The 22,300-nt window shown below is 39.1% G+C and overlaps 1 protein-coding gene across 2 annotated transcripts in view; it reads left to right on the top strand.

Moving 5' to 3' along the window:
* The window catches only part of coro7 (coronin 7), an 89,807-nt gene that overhangs the window by 17,067 nt on the left and 50,440 nt on the right, over positions 1–22,300 (top strand). For both annotated transcript variants that reach the window (XM_072693084.1, XM_072693085.1), the window contains exon 8: positions 19,896–19,979. In XM_072693084.1, coding sequence (XP_072549185.1) covers positions 19,896–19,979 — 84 coding nt within the window. The remainder of the gene's footprint in view (positions 1–19,895; positions 19,980–22,300) is intronic.

Below are 22,300 nucleotides of genomic sequence, written 5' to 3'. Positions count from 1 at the left end.
TCTTAAAGTTTTGAATAATATGTGCAACATGAACATCAAGCTGCTTGTAGATGATCTTATAACCTTTACCTTTAACATGCTTGTCTATAATTTTGTTTCTAATCTCCTGAGACAACTCTTTCCTTCGCTTCCTCTGGTCCATGTTAAGTGTGGTACACACCATGTCACCAAACAGCACAGTGACTACCTGTAGGCCTATATATAGGCCCACTGACTGATTACAAGATTGTAGAAACCTGTGATTCTAATTAGTGGACACACTTTGATTTAACATGTCCCTTTGGTCACATTTTCTTCAGGGGTACCATAATTTTTGTCCAGGCCTGTTTCATGAGTTTACTTTTTAAAATGTTGAAGCATGGTTCAAAATCATTTTAGGATTTTCATTGGTTAATTTTCATAGCATTTTTATTTATTATAACTTTTGTCAGATTCAAGTTATTTCTGTGACCATTGTGGGTTTTTCGTTTTTCTTTCTATACCCGGGGGGTACCAACAATTTTGTCTCTGTCTCTCTGTCTGTCTCTCTGTCTTGTTACCAGGGGTGTCATGATACCAGAAATTTGGTAGTTGATACCAATACCACCGAAAGGCTAGGATTCTCGATACCAATTTTAAAACCATAACAAAAAATAATCAAATGTAATAAACATGTATTTAATAAACTTTAATAAAATTTAATCAAAATGTGGAAAAGATATGATGTGAATTGCCTAGGTGTCATGAAAAGCAAGACATTAATATTACAAAAACAGTGGCACATAACCTCCAAGTTTTTAAAACAAACAAAACTGTGTTATGAAACTCACTGAACTTGTTATAGCACAGCATGCCAACAATGGCACCCAGCCTGGACATAAAAAAAACAAGCATGTAAACTTGATGATTAGAACAAGACCTGGTTCCTAGTATCTAATCCAACGTATAACCACAGCTTCCATGTACTACCAACTGTGCTGTAGGTAGGTGTACAGGTCTGGATGCCTTGTTTTGAGTCATTTGTGACACTGTTTGCACACTGATGGCTGTGGAAGTTTTGCTTCCCTTCAGTGCCATATAAAACAAACATTATCATGTTTTTAAAAAATGTATATCAACTTGGTATCAAAGTATTGGTTCCTGTGACCTTCCTAGTACAAATATGCAGCTTCCCCAGTGGAAAGTAAATGTAATGCGTTAAAACATATTATAAAGTGCAGAATAAGGCCATGGTGTTCCTTTTGGGGCGCATCTACATTTCACCTTGGTATAAAACAAATTGTACCTGTACAGTTTGATAGTGTATTCTTTATCTTGAGAAGACAGCAGTTGCAGCGGGCAACTTTTATTGGTATTGCATCTTGTGGAAACTTAGAATTCATCAGGATGTGAATAACCAGTGCTCTGAAGGACTGCATGAAACGAAGAACAACAATCTTACATAAACATATGCATCATTAAATTAAAATTTAAATGATAATGAAAAGTAGTAATAATAAATAGTTTTTAGAGCCAGTTGTGTTAGCATGGCTGACCCCACCTAGCACTGGCCCTGTTTTGTCTCATTTAGTTATTCATTGATTCGAAATACAATATCCTATTCATGGGCAAACCGTGAGAGATGTGTGGAAAACATACAGTAGGCAGTGGTGTTGACCATGAAACCTTTATAGCTACTTGTTTTTTTCAGCTGGAAAAATGTGTTGTATGCAGTCTTTATGTCTGCCTAAGTTAATCAGTCTTAGTGGATGAAACTGGAATAGGGAAATGGTGTAGGATCAGGATGATACACAGACCAAACTTTCCCACACTTTTGGTAGGTGTGTGTGTGTGTGTGTGTGTGTGTGTGTGTGTGTGTGTGTGTGTGTGTGTGTGTGTGTGTGTGTGTGTGTGTGTGTGTGAGACAGGAATAGGTCACTATTGCTTTGGCCCATTTGCAAAGGTTTGTGATAGTTAATCTGGTAAACTGGCAGCAATTGTAGCAATTATTTGCTAACCCTCAACATTTTGGGAGGCGGGCTTCTGAAGGAGCACTGTGTGCTTATTACATCTTCCTCTCTTATCCTTCATTAAATTGTAATACGCATAAGCTGGTAACAGTGTTGGCACCATGAAAATGAGAGCTCTGTAGATGAGGTAGTGCAGAGATGGGTCATGACCGAGGAAGAAACCATGAGAGCAACCAAGACTCAAAAGGGGAACCCATTCTCCTCTGGTCGACTCTAGGTGCAAAGCCAAATAACAGCAAGACCATGAAATGGTAAATAATGGATATACAGTAAAGAAAACTGTAATGGAATTCTAATGATAATGGAGTAATTTAAGAGGGCAGACAGCAGGCACACAATATCAACACCTTACATCAACATCTACCCAGACAGGAGTGTGATTCAGCTGAGCAGAAAGAAAAACAGACGTTAGATTGTTCTTGGGATGAGACACAATATTTAAGGGATAATAGAGTGCAGATAGCCTAGCTAAAAAGAGAGACTTACACCTGAATATCAGACACCCTTCCCAAGTATACTTTTTTTATATTCTTTTCTCTTATTGTACAGTACATTACATGTTTCCATAGGTGTTACCTGTGCTACCTTGTAATTGTTATAGTATGTTTTGTTGTGCAAATAACAGTTGTCTAAAATATCCATATCTTCTTATTTAAATTGCACTTCCCTTTTCTACATGCACACATGAATGAATTGGAAAAGGATGCAACCATTTATCTGCCTTTCACTTTTTGTCTCCCACTTTTGTCATTCAGGTTAGATATGTTCTGCCAATCATGCCACACACATAAAGAACACATTAACATTTCGCTTGGGTTGCTCTTTAATGAACCATCCAAAGCAAATCATGGAACCAGGCATGATGATCCTCATAATTGCTCCACCCTTATGGGTGTGAATATGTGATCTACATACCAACCAGACTAAACCCTGATCATTGTGGCCTCTCCCCTTCTGTAGTGGCTTTATTTCCTGCTAAACACAGACGCTTCTCAGTTTGTTTACCTTCGATTAGGACACATAAACAAGCTCTGGAGGCTCTCTAACCATTCTCAGCACAGCAGGACTGTGAGGGAATCACCAGCCCTGGCCGCAGTGTAAACAGAGAAGGCCTCAATGTGTCTGGAGCCTGCCATCTCGTTTATGGACTCGAGACGTAAAACAACAATCTCTTTCATGGGGTGAGGTGATGAAAAGCAATCCTACTTATACAGCGATTGTTGGTTCTAACTGTTTGTTCTAGGTCACCCATGGTCTCAGTCACACAATGAAATCTTCCTAATGTTGTACCTCTTGACATGGGCAAGTAGAGTAGATAACTGAGTGTGCTGCATTTGCGGGGGAAAAAGGGAAGCTGGGCCATTTTGTAGGAGGAGCTTGAGCTAAATCTGCAGTCAGTGTGTATTTTCAAGAGCATGGGTGTATTTCGGAAGCTGGCATGATGTGTGTGTGTGTATGTTGTTGGAAAGTATGACATTACAAATTAGTCTCCATACTGTGAGCAGAGTGTGGAGACAGATTTAGTGTTTGGAAAGGCTATAGACCACTTACCCTTTGGCTTTAGCATGCTCCATATGTAACCTTTGCAGGCGCTGTGACTTCAGTAAGATCTTTTCTTATAAGAGTGTTCATTACCTGGCTCCCTCAGCTGCAGCAGCTTCTTTTAAGCTTACAACCTGACTCTTCGCCTGTCTCCAAAAGCAATCAATGCAAATCATCTCCCCTTTCATCAGAAATTGTCAGTTGGATTGGAAAGAGGTGTTGGGTCGGGTGTGGCACACGTGGCCCTAAGAAGAGGGGTGTGTTCTCGTGTTTTTTGCCTGTGTGTGTGTGTGTGTTTCAAATTACAGAGCTGAAAATATTCCTCATAGTTTTGGGCCGATTCTGGCTGCAGGGATAGCGAAATGTGGTTCCTGGCAATGGAGGGAGACAGGAAAGGGAATATTTTCTGGACTTCAGGGCCAGATTTCTCGATTTCGTTGTCGGCTTCTGCTGCTTTTTGTGAAATTAGAGAGGTCTTGGAATGAGTTTGGAGTAGGAAATAAAAGGAAAGGCTGGACAAAAAACATTCAGAACAGACAGAGTGACTGCAGGGGTTTTTGGACACTCACGGACACACTCCGTCGGAAAGGAGAAAACTGTTTCTTGACTTGGTGTGCTTTTATGTTTTTCACCCACACTGTTGTATAGTTCTCTGTAAACAACCAGCACATTGTACATCTATCGGATTACAAGTGCTGGCATCAGTTATTTTAAACAAATTATATTTGTGAAAGTGGTTCTCAATTGGAGTAATGAGGATCTAGTGCCATGATGATCCAATGCCAAGCACTGTCTGTTATTGTTACAGCTGTAACAGGGCTGATTTGACCCATTAGCTAATTACAGAGAGAGAATTTGGTCATTCAGTAACCCAGCACTTATTAAGAAAAATGTGAAGTGATTTTATTCCTTTTATATGTTGGTTTTAAATATGTCGTTTGTTTTGTGAGTCTAGCTTTCTTGTAAAAAGTTTAATGTCTCCATGAACCCCAATGGGTGATCTGATTGGAATGCACACCACACAACTGTACAACCATAGTTAGAATGAGGTCAATAGGTATTTGGTATTTGGGCAGTGGCACACTTTTTTTTTGTAATTTTGTATACCAGCTCAAATGTTTTAAATTGAAATAATCAAAATATGACTTTCAGCTTTAAGTAAAGGAGTATTTAAAAAGGAGTATCAAAAAGATACTGCATTAACCGATTTAGATTTGCAGCCATTTTTTACATAGTCTCTTCATTTTCACAGGCTCAAAAAGAACTGTAAAAAATGACATAGATATGAATATAAAGATATTTCAAATCAAGTCAAGTCAAGTGGGTTTTTATTGTCATTTCAACTACATACAGAGTACACAGTGAAACGAAACAACGTTCCTCCAGGATCATGGTGCAACATAGACACAGTGCATACAGAACACAAGTGCAACACAGTACAGACAAAGAGTAATAAATAGTGTGCAATAAATATTTAGTCCAGTGAGACTTGGGTTCTAATAATTTGTGTTCTATGACTACCTGAAATCTGGAACCCATAGACATCACCAAAAGCTGAGTTTCTACCCATGCAATGAGGTAGTGGTAGAGCGGCAAAATTACAAACCTTGTTTCACCTTCCAAATACTTATGGACACTACAGACATTCTACAGATACAGACTTTTGCTACGGGCATTTGTGAAGATTCTTCCGAATTCTACCATAAATACAATAAAATATCTGGTCATATTAGCATTCCTCAAGTTTTGGATTCATAATAGAAATAAAGGATGCTCAGACTCTAAGAATGTTCAGTAATATGTAGTACAACATCAAAATTGTGAAATATGAAATTCCACATCCATACAGCTATTTATTCCTGGCCAAGAAAATGCCAATTTAAGCGAACTATTTTAAATAGTTTGGTTTATTGTCTATCCCCCATGGGCTAGATCCTTGCTATCGTTACAAATTCATATGTTGTGAACACCAATAGCAGCGGCACCATAGCAATTATTTTGTTACTATGAATTTCAAAAGTGTCCAAGGGCCAACACATGTAAACATTTACGCACTGAAACATCCCACCACCTACATACTGATATATGCATTTACTTAGCAGCACTTGATAGCGTTGTAAAGCATAATAATCCAAACAACTTCTCATAAACACATCACACAACTACCTGAGAAATTTGTGAATATGTTTGTGAATATTTGTGAATAATAATAATAAGTGAATAATGTTTTTTTTTATATGGGAGACAGTGATCTGAGGAGAAAAAAAATGATTTTGTTAATTCCAGCTACAAACATGAAAAACAATATTCATAGCACTTCTCATACTTAGGTACATACATTATTACTTCTTGTTTCTGGCTTTGCTCCTGAAACGAGAATTATGAATTTGTGTTAGTGGATTGAGAAGCATGAAAGGAAGATTCCTTGGAGATGGAGATAGAAATCAAGCTGGATCATGCAGTTAGTTAATCTCCCAGGTATTTTAAATGCTGCCTGCCTGCTTGTACTTTCTCTGAACCAGACACATCTGATGGTCAGGATTGCATCTCAGTGGGCCTAGACAGTTGTGTAAGCCTGAGTTATACATAGCAGAACATAGCAGAGTGCTGAGTGCTTTCCTTTCATGAATGTGATAAAGTAGATGAGAGTGATTCTGGGTAAGTAATCATTTAATTTCTGTGCGCTTCAGTTCTCAGATATCCTTGGATGCTTATTGGTAATGCACTATGTGCCCTGTTTACAGTCCCAGATGTTTCTAGAGGTTACCTTATAACTGCTAAAAAGCTAATATTCTTGCAAGAGCAAAATAGTTAACTAAGGAAATAAGTTTTCTTATCTTTTTAAGCTATGTACACTCACATTTTGTCACTGTTCGTATTGGTTTCAATTAGGGCTGCACCTATCGATTAATCTTTAACATTGCAATATTTTCTTACATTTTTTAACACATAGAATGCACTTAAGGGCACTATTCTGTAACAAAAAATAATTTGGTGTTAACAGCTTTACAGTCAAACAAAATCTCCACCACAAGAGACTAAATAATCCAAGTAAAATAGTGCAACCCATTTAACAAGCAATGTAAAATTCAAGTCACGTCCCAGAGGCACAGTAGAGCAAGTTTTACAGTCCAAAATCAAATTATTTTACAGTATTTTATTTTTGTTGAGTAATTCTGTTTTTTTTTTTTGTACTGAAACTAGAATATTTTATAAAGAATATTCTCAAAGTAAAAGGGGGGGGGGGCTGTATTAACTGATAACACTACCTAAAACGCTATTTAAAGGCCATTTAAAGATGGAAGACCTTCAGTTAGGTTGTGTGTGTGTGTGTGTGTGTGTGTGTGTGTGTGTGTGTGTGTGTGTGTGTGTGTGGGGTGAGTGCCATCTGGCAGTGACAAAGAGCCCTGCACACGTGTCTGTAGTGAAGGGGCTCATTAGCGAAAGCAGTTGCCCAGGCAGCATTCTGTTTGCAGCTAATTAGATGAGTGCACACATGCGTAACACCTGGAGCCGAAATAGCTGCCAATGGTGTGTACTGCTCTCTTCTTAACCCTTAATACATAGACGAAAAACACTGTTTATGTACTCTTCTACTTAAGGCAATGTTATTACATATATTTGTTTTATATTATTTCTTCACAATTCATATTTTATTAAGTGATTACAGAACAAATAAAGGTTCAATTTTATGTGCTTATACATTTTACTTCACTAATTTATGGCATTTAGCATACACTCTGATGCAGTGCACTGATGAGTTTTTTTTTTTTTCTTCCCTTTCCACTCAGAAAATATCTCTTGCTAAGGAAAATAGACTAGAGTCTAAAGATGCCTTCAGGCTTAGATGCTGCTAAATACAAAAGTCAGTATTGATACCTAGATACGTGCTTAACATGCACAGCAGATTCATCTTTTCTACAGGAACAGCTACAGAAAACACACACTGTTTTTTAGGCACATTAAGTAAACATTAGTAGTAAATGTCTGAATTTAATAACCTGTATATCCCACTTTGCCTGCAAGCACCTTTAATACATGTTTCCTTTGAAGAGGAATTTGCAGTGAGGAATGGTCTGAAATGTTTTTGTTCCCGTGTTTATGGGATGCCTTGTGTGCACAACCTTAATGTCATTCTTAATTCATTCAGCATTTTAAGCAATATTGGTGTTTTTTGTCTTGTATCATTTTAGAGTGGGATGAAAAAGGAAAGTTTTGACACCTTAAGAGCTCTCAGATAACTTTTACCAACATCTCAGATTAGCTGGTTAGGGCTATAACTTGTTACAGCCATCATTAGGAAAGACCAGGTGAAATTGAAATCTTTATAAACAGTCCGCTAGTGTGATGGTCTAGGACTTGGACAACTTGACATCACTGATGGAACCATGAATTCTGCTCCCCATCATAAAATGTTGGGTTAAGCAGCTTTACAAAGAGCTGAAGAACACAAGCAAGTCCACCTCTGAATGGCTCAAAGAAACCAAATTAATGTTTTGGAGTGGTCATTCAGATGCTGTGGCAAGACCTCAAAGCAACAGTATGTAGCATTTTTACCTTCCGGGGTCAGAAACTGCACTGGTGTGGTAATGCTCCATAATTATGCAAAATACATATTTGTGTGAAATTCTGTAATACTGCTCAACTGCCTCAAATCAATTGCTTCTTTCACTTTCAGTGACTGTTCCTGTATCTCTTAGCTTGTCAAGAATTTTGTGTTCCCTTTAGTTCAAAATCTACTTCATGACTGTAGGGGGAGCCCAGGAGCAAAAAAAAGCAAATTATGCCAAGCCAGACAGGAAGTTCTGAAAGGAGTGGTGAGTGCTTTTTGCTAGGAAAAAGCCTAGAAAAAGAAAAGGATGTGGATGAAAACATGGCTGAAAAGAATGACTCAACAGGGCCTATATGTACTGCAACACAAACTTGAAGTGAATACACACATGCATACAGTCATGGCCAAATGTGTTTTTCTTAAATTTCTCCTAGAAAATTATTGCAACTGCACATTTTGTTAAACACATTTTTATTTCCTTTGTGTGTACTGAAAGGTACTGAGAGGAAAAAAAGACAAAATTGATATAATTTCCCAACTCCAAAAAATGAGCTGGACAAAATTATTGGCATATTTGGTTGCACAAAAATAACTGAAATCAATCCTTTAACGCTTCCTTTAACCACGGTTCTTACACCTCTGAACTGGAATTTTAGACCACTTTTCTTTTGCAAAATGCTCCAGGTCTCTCATATTTGAAGGGTGCCTTCTCACAACAGCAATTTTAAGATCTCTCCACAGGTGTTCAGTGGGATTTAGATCCAGAATCATTGCTGGCCACTTTCGAACTTGTCTGCGCTTTGTTTCTATCCATTTCTGGGTGCTTTTTTTTAAGTACATTTGGGGTCACTGTCCTCTGTGTCAGCAGTGGGGTCCTCCTGGGTCTCATTCCATAGAGTTTCATTTCATTCAGTTGTCGACGGATAGTGCACGCTGATCCTAATGTGTACTGTAGACAAAGAAACACCAAAATCTCTGGAGATGGACGTGTAACGTTGAGATTGTTGATATTTTTTCACAATTAGGTCCTCAGACAGTTCTTTTCTCCTCTTTTTTTGAGATTGATTGAGATTGAGAGATTGAGTCTACTTTTTGTCTGATTTCAAGTGTGATTTTTATATTACCCACACCTGTTACTTGCCACATGTGAGTTTAAATGATCATCATTCTATTTTTATTATCTTATCTTGTCGTCATGTGGCCAGACAGTTATCAAAGCATTTCACTGCTAGTTGTACCTTTTTCCAGTGAGGGGGGCAGAAAGGTGTAAGCTAGGTGTGGGATACACAGTGATAATGCATCAACCATTTGGAGATGACAAAGGTCAGTGCTGATGGTTTCTGAGGGAATTTGAGATCCTAGGCAGAAGTGGGTGTAAAAATCTTAGATGAATCTCGATGCAGACATGGACAATTCTTAATCAAGTCACAAATGTCAAAAATCTATTTTCTACATGTTAATGTAATGTTGATGGAAAGCAAAAGGCAGATCTCAGAAATGCGCAAGTACAGCGCCTGGACCCTCTGCATTTAAAGCGTATGAAAGCACTTTAACTTTTATGAGCTTGAAGAATCTGGACAAGAACTACACTATATGCAAGTTATGTCTAAACTAAAATATATTTTTAAAAACATGACAAACAGGAGAAACTGTATTAGACACAGTGTCCCGACTAAAATATATTTTACTGACACTGCAATCCCCACATTACAATGAGACCAAAACCAAAGTCATGGAATCACTGAAAACCATGACTTTATAACTCGCTCCAGTGCAAATTGGCATAGATCAGACCAAATTGGTCAAGTCTCTTGAACTATACTTTAACTGAACCCAAAAAAATCCCTTAACTGTTGTTTTGAATGTGTAGGAATCAGTGCAACTTGGATACTGTTTCAATTAGGCAGGAACATGTGTTCAATTGCATATTTTTTTCACATTCCAGCCTATTAATAACAGCACCAGCATTTTAATCACAGCAGCTCGCTCACTTATGCACACACATTCTTATGTATTTTGGGCTATGATCCTGAAACATGCCATTTTGATCACACAACACATCTCCTTTGTCTTTGTCCCTTGAGCTGACCTGCCCATTTATGCGGGCTTGGGTAGTTATGTTGTGGGCAACCTCATGCAATCTCAAGACCTGTATTGCAGTTGCGTTGTTATTCCCCTCCAGACCTGATCTGAAAGTTAAATGCTATCCCATCCCTAGTTCCATTTAGCCTGCTCTAATGCACAAATAGCCCCATATACTTTGAGCTGCACTGCTTCTATAAAGTAAAAAACACAGGCCAATTGAGTATGATACAGCACAGCCTGGAATGCAGAGTTGTTGCCAGATACTGTGGGCCTGTGCGTTCTGTCTCCCAAGATGACGAAAAATAAATCATGTCAAGGATGAATAAGATTCATTCCTCTCCATCAAGGGTTACAATAAATGACTTTTGGACCCAACTGCTGGAAGTTCGGATTGGCACCAGGATTGGCCATGGGGAAACAGCACCCTTATGGTTGACTGCATTGAACCAGGCTGTACCAGCCGGTCTTTATCTTTTCTTCTTCAAGCCAGAAACAGATTGAGGGCAATAAGTGATTTACTTGAGATACTTTTTTTTTTTGAGGGTCTCACATCAAAATTGGATGTGATGCAGTATGTAAACACCTATTCCAAGGCATCTTAAAGGCACATCAACTAAAATGCCCTGTTTAATTTTAAAGAGAAGTTGGTAATGGCAAGAAAAATGTAGGATCTGGCTAATTAAAGCTAGTTCTGCAGGGGAGCTCAATATGGTGTTTGCCTGTACTTTGTGCTGTACTTGTATTGAAGAAATTGCAAACTCTGCTTATCATCATCGCCACTACAAGGAATTAATTGAACTACTGCTAAGGCTTACCTCAATTACCTCTGACTGTTAGGATAGAATTGTGATACCCAGGCTGCTTTATTTATGTGGTTACACCTCCCTCAAAAGAACTCACCTGCATGTTCCACTCATCCCTCTGATAGGATTTATCCTTGCATACTCATACTAAATCTAGTTATTTTAATTATAGATCTAATCCCGTGAAGATGTCATTTAATTTCTGGTTTTAGTGGTTAAATCTGAACATTTCTGAAGGTATCAACCTAACTTCTATTTATTACTTTTTTCATTATCATGTATCCATTTGATATTGTATCTTCATTTCATGTTTTTGTTGTGTTATTTGTGTTGCTATACTTTGTTGACCAGGGGAGTATTTGGCCTCTTCTGAGTCTTGGTTCCTGTCAAGGTTTCAACCTCTCATTCTGGAGAACTTTTTGACTTTTTTTTTTTTTACTTCTTGCCACTTGAGATTGTATTAGCTTGTTTACTTGAAGCTCAAACCTGGATCACTGGTCGCTGCTTTGTGACCACATTTGTTGATAGAGGTGCTATATAAATAACATTTGAATTTAAACCAGTTCCTGTCAGTTTGTGCATATGAGGTGCGAGTGTGTATTCTTGTGTGAAGGAGGAAGAACTAGTGTGCTTTGTGCTTAATTATGTATAGCACATTTTTATTTTTGCACTGATTCTATTACAGTGGTTGTGGATACGGTATGTGAGGATTTAGAAGCTCTTTGAAGAAAGGGGCTTCTTTAATGTGGCTAAGGCCAAATTAAAACCAGCTCTAACCATAACACTCTCTCTGTCTCTCTGTCTCTCTCTCCTCTTATTTCTTTTTTCTCATATTTTTAAACTGATTTCAATCACATTTGTTCCGCTCAGTTAAATAAATGGCACCATTAGCATTGCCATGTTCATCCAGTTATTATTAGCTTACACTAAGAGATTCATTCCCAATTCTTTATTCTCTTTTCATAGTCTAGAGGTCTTTCCTCTAGTCCACCTTCTCGGAACCCCAAGGCTAACGCTGTGTCCGAAAAATTGGCCACTCAGTGGCCTGCTGATGGCTGTCCACCTCCCCACAGCTGCCTGTGGCACAGTCACTGAGGCTTGGGCCTGACCACAGTCACAATGCCTCTGGCCTCTGTGGGAAAGCGGGCCAGTTAGCGCAGTGGCAGAATAATGACAGACTCTCTGCCCACTTCTGTGTTCTATTTTGTTATCACACTGCAGAGCCATTAGTAGGCTCTTGACAAGTATTGCCACATGACTCCATTATGCTAATCTTAAAAGAACGGACCCACGCCGAGTACTGGAGTTTGAACAAATATAGAAATGTTGGGTTTCTTTAAGTGGCTTTTTATATCTGCTTGGATGTGATGCGCAGCAGAAATCAGATTTGAAACCAGTTGAGATCAGTCACTTTTTATATTTCTCTGTCCTGTCCTCTGTGCCTGCCAGACCACATACTCATATGCAGGTGAGAAACAACATGAATGCTGTATTTTATCCACTGTTTAATCTTCCTTTAAAATGTATTGCCTCCGCAGATGGTGTTTTTGCAAAGGTATATCGAAGAAACAAGGGAAAGCGACTGCTCCGGCAGCCCATGTCTTTTTCATGAGTCACTGATCGTTTCAACGACTTGGCCATCTTGAACTTTAATGGCTTTTACACCCTGTTGATTTTCTTCAGCAATCACAGGACCTGGATTAGATTACTGTCCGCTTTCCATTTTAGATATAATGAGTCTAGTAAGCTCCGGAAGTTTGTGCTGCCACTGAACACTGTGCCTCTTGGCAAGGTGCAGATCCAGAAATTGTCACCTGTTGTACAGTGGTGAAATTCAACTTTTAAATAAAACACTGTGTGCCTTATAAGGATGACTTGTGGGAATCCAGGTTAATGTCCTTTAGGGGACCTGCTTTACCTGTGTGTGTGTGTGTGTGTGTGTGTGTGTGTGTGTGTGTGTGTGTGTGTATCAGCAAGTGTCTGTGCACTTTGCTTAACCTGTGACAGCAGTGAAAACATGGGTGACCTATTTCTGAATGTGCTATGTAAGCTTCAGACATAAAGTGTGAGCCTATGTTGAGAAGAGAAGAGATCCTTGGTTTACCGCGTTCTCTTTCACTGGTATAGGTTATCAGAGAGGAGTCGAGCATGCTGGGAATCCATACCATCCACAATCAGGGAAAAAAAGAATTAGAAAGAAAACAGAAAGGCTTTCTGCTTATAGAATGCTATCCTAGCACACATGTATAATTTTTAATGAGCAGTGGTCAGAAGATGATGACTGGGAAAGATCTCCAGGAAATAAAAAAAGAGTAGCAACAGGCACTTGGAGGGCGAGTGCCAGCCACTGAAAGCCAACACCGGTGAGAAAGGCGCACTGCAAGCAGCAGGGCAGAGCGAGCGCCTGTACAGCCTCCAGTTTTTTCCTCGTATATTTAGGCTCTTGCAGACAACTCTGATACCTGCGTCACAATTCTCTCCATATGTTTTTGTTTTTGTATTTTAATTATTTTTTGTTTCTAGTCACAGTCATTTCCCTACTCCCCTTTTTTGCACTCAGTTTTTTTATCTTTCTGAGCTGTGAGTGTGGGATGCAGTGTTTTCAGTCTTGCTGAGATTCAGGTGCTGATGTCAGTGGTAAGCGGCTGTACAGCATTCAATTACTTAAGCAAGAAACCGATTAAAGGAAATTTTTACCTTCGTGTTTGCCAATGAATTTTGTATGCAATATTAGACACTATATACAGTGGGTGAAATTTTAACTTTTGGCTAAGATCTACCACTTTTGTACCCAAACCCTACTATCTGGGATGAAAAACTGACTATTTTGCAGTATTAATAACAAGCAGACATAGGTCATAGATCCATGCAGTCTATTTTCAGTTACAGGCAGCCCATTAGCCCACTGACACATAGAACCTAATTGTGTTTTTTTACACAATTGGGCCAGTAATGACAGTGTTTTGGGTTCAATATCTGGGCTCTGCCACTGTTGGGCCCTTGACCAAGGTCATTCACTTTTTCTGCTCCCTAGCCACCGCAGCAATGATTGCCCACCACTCCGGGCATGTGTGCTCACTGTCACTTTTTGTTTAATCGCTGTGTGTTTGTTCAAGCCAAATTCCATCTGTGTCCAATGCAAATGTTGAATATGGTTGTCATGTCTTGCTTTTACAGCTTTGTGATGTAATCCAGTGACTGTGAGTTGAGCTGTTCAGGAGGCCAAAAGCTATTGTAACGGGGAGGTACATTTCTGTCAGGTAGACTGATAGACTGATTGAAAGCATATTGTAAAAGATTGTTTTTTTTTGTTTTGTTTTTTTTTATGCAATTTTGTATGATGCAAATTAAGGAACCCTTTTCCTTTTATTTTTTACACTTTGTCTTCTGTTTATGTACTTACAAATATAGTGTAATTGGAGAAAGAGGGAGTAACTGGAGAGGACAGAAAGGAGGACCATACAACATTATCAAAAATTAAGCGTAAAGGTTGGTTCAACCCCAAATACAAAATAAGAGCAGAAATTTTCAATACATAAAAAGACCTTGATTAGAAGAGAGCACAAGTAAGATGATTCTTAGAACCAAGCAAAAGCTAAATTAGGGACAGGTTAAGTGAGCAAAAGAGCAGAAGCAGTGCACTGGGGTGCAGGTCATTAGGCCAAATTACTCAAACAGAGTATGTCAAACAGAATAATCACCCCCCACCCCCGCTTCTTTTACAAACCTATACATGGAAGGAAACAAATTAACTTTAATCAAGGCACAGATCAATTTAATTAGCCTTGTTGTGGCACAGGCCTTCTACAAAGGAAGGGTCTGTAGAGCTATGCAGGGGAGGCTCAGTTTACATCTAGAACAACAACTAAAATCTCCCTTACAACTCGAGAAGAAATGCAAAAGGATGGATGTGCTAAGCCACTGAAGAAAGCAGGCTCATAGCTCTGACTGAGAGATGCAGAAAGATAATGCAACTGGAAAAGTTATGAACGAAGTACGATGGTTACGCAGGAGGAAAAATATGAACTTTCACCAAGCCCAGAATAGCTGTGGCCTACCCTCTTATACTCTTTTTGCATGGTGCTCTCAAGAAGGGAAGGCGCAAGCAGGAGCAAAGGGTGATTGTTCCCATATGTGCGTAAAGACACCTGATACTTCTTGCAGTGGGTGGATCAACATTCTCTGTCAGAGACACAGATGCGCTTGCCGTCTGTTTAACTCCCACATGTAAATGCAAAATGAGGTGCAGCAAGGTGGCAATGCCAACCCTCTTGCAGTTTTGGCAGAACCCTTCTCTCAGACACTGACTATATTGTTTATGGATTTTTTATTTTATTTTATTAATACTTTCATAATTGTATTTATATTCAAAGTTCTCCTGTGTCTGTAGGCAAGGTTTTCTTTTGCTTAATTGCAGAACCTGCCTTTCTTTGATTTTCGCTCAGTAGTTTTTTTCTCTTGCTCTCACAAGGATCAAATAGAAATTTGCAAATCAAAATGATTCTTTCTGAAAAGTCATTTCGTGTCTGTTTTCCTTGTCAATGTTGAGCGTGCAGGTGGGTGTGTCTGTCTGTTTTGATGTCTTAATGCCTGTCTGTCTATCTTGATGTATAGAGACAGACATCAAGACAGAGACCTGTCTGTGTGTCTTGATAGCTGTCTGTCTGTCTTGATGCCTCTGTCTTGATGTCTGTCTTTCTGTCTGTCTATCTTGTTGTCTCCATTCTTATGTCTGTCTCTATTCCTGTCTGTCTATCTTGATGTCTCTGTCTGTCTTGATATCTGTCTTCCATCTTCTCACCTTCTGTACTCCCCTAGTAAGTGTAGCCAGCCATAAACATGAGAAGAGTTAGGAGTGGAGAGGCATTGTCAGTCACCCTAGTATGTTTTTTTTTTTTTTTTTTTTTTTTTCTTTTTCTTTTTTCAATTACAAACAAAGTTGTTACTTAGGGATTTCTGACTGGCCAGTCAAAAGAGCAGGGTAAAAATGGGGATACATTCTAAGGTGATTGCTTCAGTGCTGAAGAGAGAGTGAGTTGTTGATAGTTTTTATTGTTCTTTTTTAATTGTTTTTGGCTCTTTAGTGATTGCTGAGTTTATTGCCTTTTGTTGGTTTACTAGATTATCAGATTGAGGCACTTGCGTCACTGCATTCACTGGGTCACCCAGAGACTGTTTGAGCCAGTCTATGTCTTCTCAGTGTTCTTTTAGAAGAACAACTAGTTGAAGGCAAGAGATAGGAATGAGAGATTAGGGATCTCTGCCTTCTCTGTTTAGTTCCTTGTTTGGCTGTTCTACTTCTTTTCTGGTCTGCTGTATTGCTCCTTTGGGGCCCCTTGCTTAACGTATGCCTGCCCCCTCACAGCTGGCCAGTCACCTCAACAGCATGCACTGTAGTACCTGTCATAGACATCCCAAGCTGCAATCTGCCTTCAGTCATAGTTATGAAGTTTATTCCAGATGTTTGAGATGAAGCTGCATTCAAACACCTGTTAATGCATCACATACTCCAGGTTTTGTATATACATTAACTGCAAAGTCCAATATTGCTTCCTATATATATTCCTAATATATATACAGTGGGGGAAAAAAGTATTTAGTCAGTCACCAATTGTGCAAGTTCTCCTACTTAAAAAGGTAGACCTCAACTATGAGAGACAAAAGGAGAAAAAAAAACAAAAAACTTTAGAATAAAGAATTTATTTGCAAATAATGGTGGAAAATAAGTATTTGGTCAATAACAAAAGTTCATCTCAATACTTTGTTATATATCCTTTGTTGGCAATGACAGAGATCAAACATTTTCTGTAAGTCTTCACAAGGTTGGCCCATTCCTCCATGCAGATCTCCTCTAGAGCAGTAATGTTTTGGGGCTGTCGGCGGGCAACACAGACTTTCAACTCCCTCCAAAGGTTTTCTATGGGTTTGAGATCTGGAGACTGGCTAGGCCACTCCAGGTCCTTGAAATGATTCTTACGAAGACACTCCTTTGTTGCCCTGGCAGTGTGCTTGGGATCATTGTCATGCTGAAAGACCCAGCCACGTTTCATCTTCAATGCCCTTGCTGATGGAAGGAGGTTTGCACTCAAAATCTCACAATACATGGCCCCATTCATTTTTTCATGTACACGGACCAGTCATCCTAGTCCCTTTGCATGATGTTGCCACCCCCATGCTTCACAGTTGGTATGGTGTTCTTTGGATGCAACTCAGCATTCACTCTCCTCCAAACACAACAAGTTGTGTTTGTACCAAACAGTTCTACTTTGGTTTCATCTGACCATAAGACATTCTCCCAATACTCTTCCGGAACATCCAAATGCTCTCTACCAAACTTCAGACACGCCCGGATATGTACTGGCTTAAGCAGGGAAACACGTCTGGCACTGCAAGATCTAAGTCCCTGGCGGCGTAGTGTGTTACTGACGGTAGCCTTTGTGTATTGTGAGCTTCTGTGTAATCAAAGACAAATTCCTTGTGCAAGCAATAAAGCCTGATCTTAATTCTTATGTGTTTGGTGGTCGGTTTTTAAACACAACACAAAAGGAACCAGTGTCTGCCATGCATTCATACTGTGTTTTTGAGGCATCAATAAAGTATTGCAAAATATAGTATTGTAATACTTTAATATATTGATATTTTCTTGCACCCCTACTAGAAATCTAACCTCTAACCTGTATTTGATACATTATAATACAACATCCTGCATTAGTGTGTGTGTGTGTGTGTGTGTGTGTGTGTGTGTGTGTGTGTGTCAGTGTCAGAGAGTGAGAGTGAGAAGTGTAAACATTTGTACCACTGTTTGGAGATATGGGACATGTCCCCACCGTTTCCCTTCGAGGCTTTAAGATTGACTGCACAAATAACTCTGCCATTTGACTTTACCTTTCTGGCTTTATATTTCTAGGAGTTTCTGCCTACCTCTCTTTGAAGTGTCCTTCTCTTCTTCAAGGGGGGGTCAACAATAGCTATGCATTAAAATTATAGTCATTATTTGTAAAGACTAGGCCAGTAATCCTATGTTCAATGGAAATAATGTTGATTGTTCTTAATGCTGGGTCCACTTGGGCCCCACAGTGTCCCAGGCAGCATATACCCAGACTCCACAGGCAATTTGGCAAGCTAGTCACTGTGGAATTCTGGACGCTTTCCGGCTTTAAACTGTCTGCTCTTTCAGTAGCTCTGCTGTCTGTGCACACGTATGTCTTGTGGCGTAGAATGTGCCCAGTCATCATCCGTCAGCAGGGCCAGATGCAATATTTGTCTCACGTCCAGTTGTGGTCATGAATCTGAAAAGGCACACGTTGTTACACAAGTCAAGCAGAAAGTGGAAAATGAAGTTGATTTTATTTCCTTTTTGTCTTTGTTTCGTTTTTTTTTCTTAGCCCCTGGAGCTATTTGACATCTTTTTAAGTTGAGAATTATACAGTTGGATCGTTTTGAGAAAGAGGGAGAGACTGATTGTTTAGCCAGGATTGATAACCTATAGGTCTGGCTATTGCTGGGTAATATGACCTCAAATCAGTATTACGATTAATTAATTAATTTGATTATATATGCTTTTTTAAGCTGATTCAGTTTGCTAAGCGTTTGAGTTCTCCATGTTGTTGTTTTTAAGGGGACAGTACAAAAAAGCATATGTATTAACAGAACTCGCAACTAGCACAGGTTTACTATGATATTAGCAGTATGGCAATCCAATTTTCCATTAGTTTCTCTTTGCAGCTTTATGAGATAGATGGCTGTCTGCTAAGTTCATGTTGCCTGCTGTTTTGTGAACATTGCATTTGAGTCATGGTCTGTGACGCTAGCAGGTAAAGTAAAGGTAAAGGTGCACGTATTTGTCACTGTACACTGTACAGCGAAATTTGTCCTCCGCATTTAACCCATCTGGTAGTGAACACACACTCACACACACACACATGTGTTAGGGGCAGTGAGTACACACACACACCCAGAGGGGTGGGCAGCCAACTCCAGCGCCCGGGGAGCAGAGAGGGTAAAGGGCCTTGCTCAAGGGCCCAACAGTGGCAGCTTGCCTCAACCCTGTTATCGATATCCCGGCGCTCTAACCGCTGAGCCACCACTGCACCACTGTCTCAGAAATCTGGACCTTGTCTACTTTTGTCATTGTCCATACATTGTGGAAAGAGTTCACACCCTGAAGTGGCGTGATGCTGTTTTGATCTTGGGTATATGGGGCTCCCTGAATCTCAAGTAAGATTTTCTGCTATTACAAATACATTTAAAAATAACTTTGCATCAAACCTGTTTTTTATTTTTTTTATTTTTTTTTTATTTTTAATCAATTCATGAATTATGTTTAGAAATGTTCATGATTTTGCATGATGCTCAAGTGTTAAGGTGATAGGAAATTAAGAAGCAGACTAGATTTACAACATATAAACATGATCTTTCCTCCTCATACACATTCTTTCCTTTAGATGCGTACATGTATCAGTAGCAGTCAAGCATCCTTTTCCTAACACCCCAACAATGTTGTTTTGATGTCTGTAACTATGGCAGCATTGTTTTAGATGCATACTGATGATGTCAAAGTAATTGAGCCGCCTTTTGGAAATCCAGATGTCCAGTGTACTTGTAAAACAAGCCCCTTTCTTGTCACACATTTACAGATCTTTCTCTCTGCCTCACAAAACCACATTTAATAAATAGATCAAATGATACTTCTGTCTCTAAAAGCTTCTTCTGTCAGATCCTCAGTCATCAGTGTCCAGTTGATTTCTGCCACTGCTGACTTCATTGTAATCAGCCACCATTAACATCTCCTCTCTTTTTGAAGAACCTGTCCATCAGTCGTTTGGTGTATGTAGTCAATTGTATTGTCTGTGTTTAGCTGTCAGACTCCAATCTTTTCCATTGTTCTTTGATTTTCTTATGTATTTATTTTTTGTCCCTCTATAGTGTGCTTCGGGCTTTCAGACCAACAAGGACTCCCGCATTCTCTGGGTCAGAGATGACTATATTCTTACTACAGGATTTAACCAGGTAACACCGTTATACTTATATATTACTTATATATAAATGGATGTGCAGCTCTCAAATAAATATTTAGACAGACACACAGACATTTTAATGTAAATGTTTGGGCACCCATGGCCATGTGACATGTTTTGTCATATTTAAGTCATATGTCATAATGCTTTGTAGCTGATCAAACATCAAATACAGTATTATTAATATATGTGTGTGTGTGTGTGTGTGTGTATACACCGAGGATGGTGACATCAGTTTAAAGCTTATTAGTATTGTCTAGTCTGATGTGAACCGAACAAGATAAAAATATAGTGCACAAAATGTTTTGAAAAGAATGTAAATGACCATCCTTGACAGCATTTCAGTTTTCTGGGAACCATTATCACCATGGGTCACTAATATCAACTCCATCATAAAGAAAGCCCAGCAGTTATTTAGAGGTAATACTTACTGGGCCAGTCAAAGATGTTCAGCCATAAACATATGGAAATCTTAATTTTAACAACTTTGATAGGTAATATAACTGAACAAATACAACTGAGCTGAGTCTTTTGTGAGGAAAATGTTAGGACACCCTCACATGTATTGCTGCCTAAAACTAGTCTTAAATTAGATTCCGGTGCACTACATCACCAACATTTAGTTAGTGTGTTGTGCAGTGTGATGCAGTTTTATCTTTTTCATTATTATTATTATTATTAGTGTAATTGCAGTAGGCAATCACTCTATTGCTCTAAAGAGTTATTATTAATTTGGCTTGTCATTAAGTTGCTTGTGCTTTTTGGACTGATGCTATGTACGTTTTTGTACAATTGAACCAGTAGCGTAGTTTCATGTTTTATACTTTTTGACTAAACAGGTTTTTATGAAATTATTAAAAAAACATTTATACATTTAATATTGTCAATGGTATTAATAATAATTCATTATTTAATAATTAATTAATAAAGTAATAATGAATTCAAGCCAACTTAGATATTGTTCATAAACTCTGGCTTTCTAGTTATTCTTGTTGTTATTATTCTACAAACCGGATTCCAAAAAAGTTGGGACACTAAACAAATTGTGAATAAAAACTGAATGCAGTGATGTGGACATAGATGACAGATTTACTCAGATTAATCTGAGTAAATGTAACATTTTACAGGAGAAATATGTTGATTCAAAATTTCATGGCGTCAACAAATCCCAAAAAAGTTGGGACAAGGCCATTTTTACCACTGTGTGGCATCCCCCCTTCTTCTTACAACACTCAACAGACGTCTGGGTACAGAGGAGACCAGTTTCTCAAGTTTAGAAATAGGAATGCTCTCCCATTCAGGTCTAATACAGGCCTCTAACTGTTCAATCGTCTTGGGCCTTCTTTGTCGCACCTTCCTCTTTATGATGCGCCAAATGTTCTCTATAGGTGAAAGATCTGGACTGCAGGCTGACCATTTCAGTACCCGGATCCTTCTCCTACGTAGCCATGATGTTGTGATTGCTGCAGAATGTGGTCTGGCATTATCTTGTTGAAAAATGCAGGGTCTTCCCTGAAAGAGATGACGTTTAGATGGGAGCATATGTTGTTCTAGAACCTGAACATAGTTCTCTGCATTAATGGTGCCTTTCCAAATATGCAAGCTGCCCATGCAACAAGCACTCATGCAACCCCATACCATCAGTGATGCAGGCTTCTGAACGGAGCGTTGATAACAACTTGGGTTATCCTTGTCCTCTCTGGTCCGGATGACATGGCGTCCCAGTGTTCCATAAAGAACTTCAAATCGTGACTCATCTGACCTCAGAACAGTCTTCCATTTTGCCACACTCAATTTTAAAAGACCCCTGGCCCAGTGCAAATGTCTGAGCTTGTGGAGCTTGCTTAGAAATGGCTTCCTCTTTGCACTGTAGAGTTTCAGCTGGCAACGGCGGATGGCACGGTGGATTGTGTTCACTGACAATGATTTCCGAAAGTATTCCTGAGCCCATTCTGTTATTTCCTTGACAGTGGCATTCCTGTTTGAGGTGCAGTGACGTTTAAGGGCCCGGAGATCACGAGCATCCAGTAGAGTTTTACGGCCTTGACCCTTACGCACAGCGATTGTTCCAGATTCTCTGAATCTTTTGATGATGTTAAGCACGGTTGATGATGATAACTTAAAAGTCTTTGCTATTTTACGCTGGGTAACACCATTCTGGTATTGCTGTACTCTCTTTCTGCGCAACAATGGTGGCATTGGTGATCCTCTTACCATCTTGGCTTCAGAGAGACACTGACACTCTGAGAAGCTCTTTTTATACCCAATCATGTTGTCAATTGATCTAATTAGTGTTAATTCCAGCTGTTCGTT

The sequence above is a fragment of the Salminus brasiliensis genome, chromosome 12 (assembly GCF_030463535.1).
Source record: "Salminus brasiliensis chromosome 12, fSalBra1.hap2, whole genome shotgun sequence".
Classification (NCBI taxonomy): Eukaryota; Metazoa; Chordata; class Actinopteri; order Characiformes; family Bryconidae; genus Salminus; species Salminus brasiliensis.
This window is presented reverse-complemented; position numbering and strand designations above follow the sequence as displayed.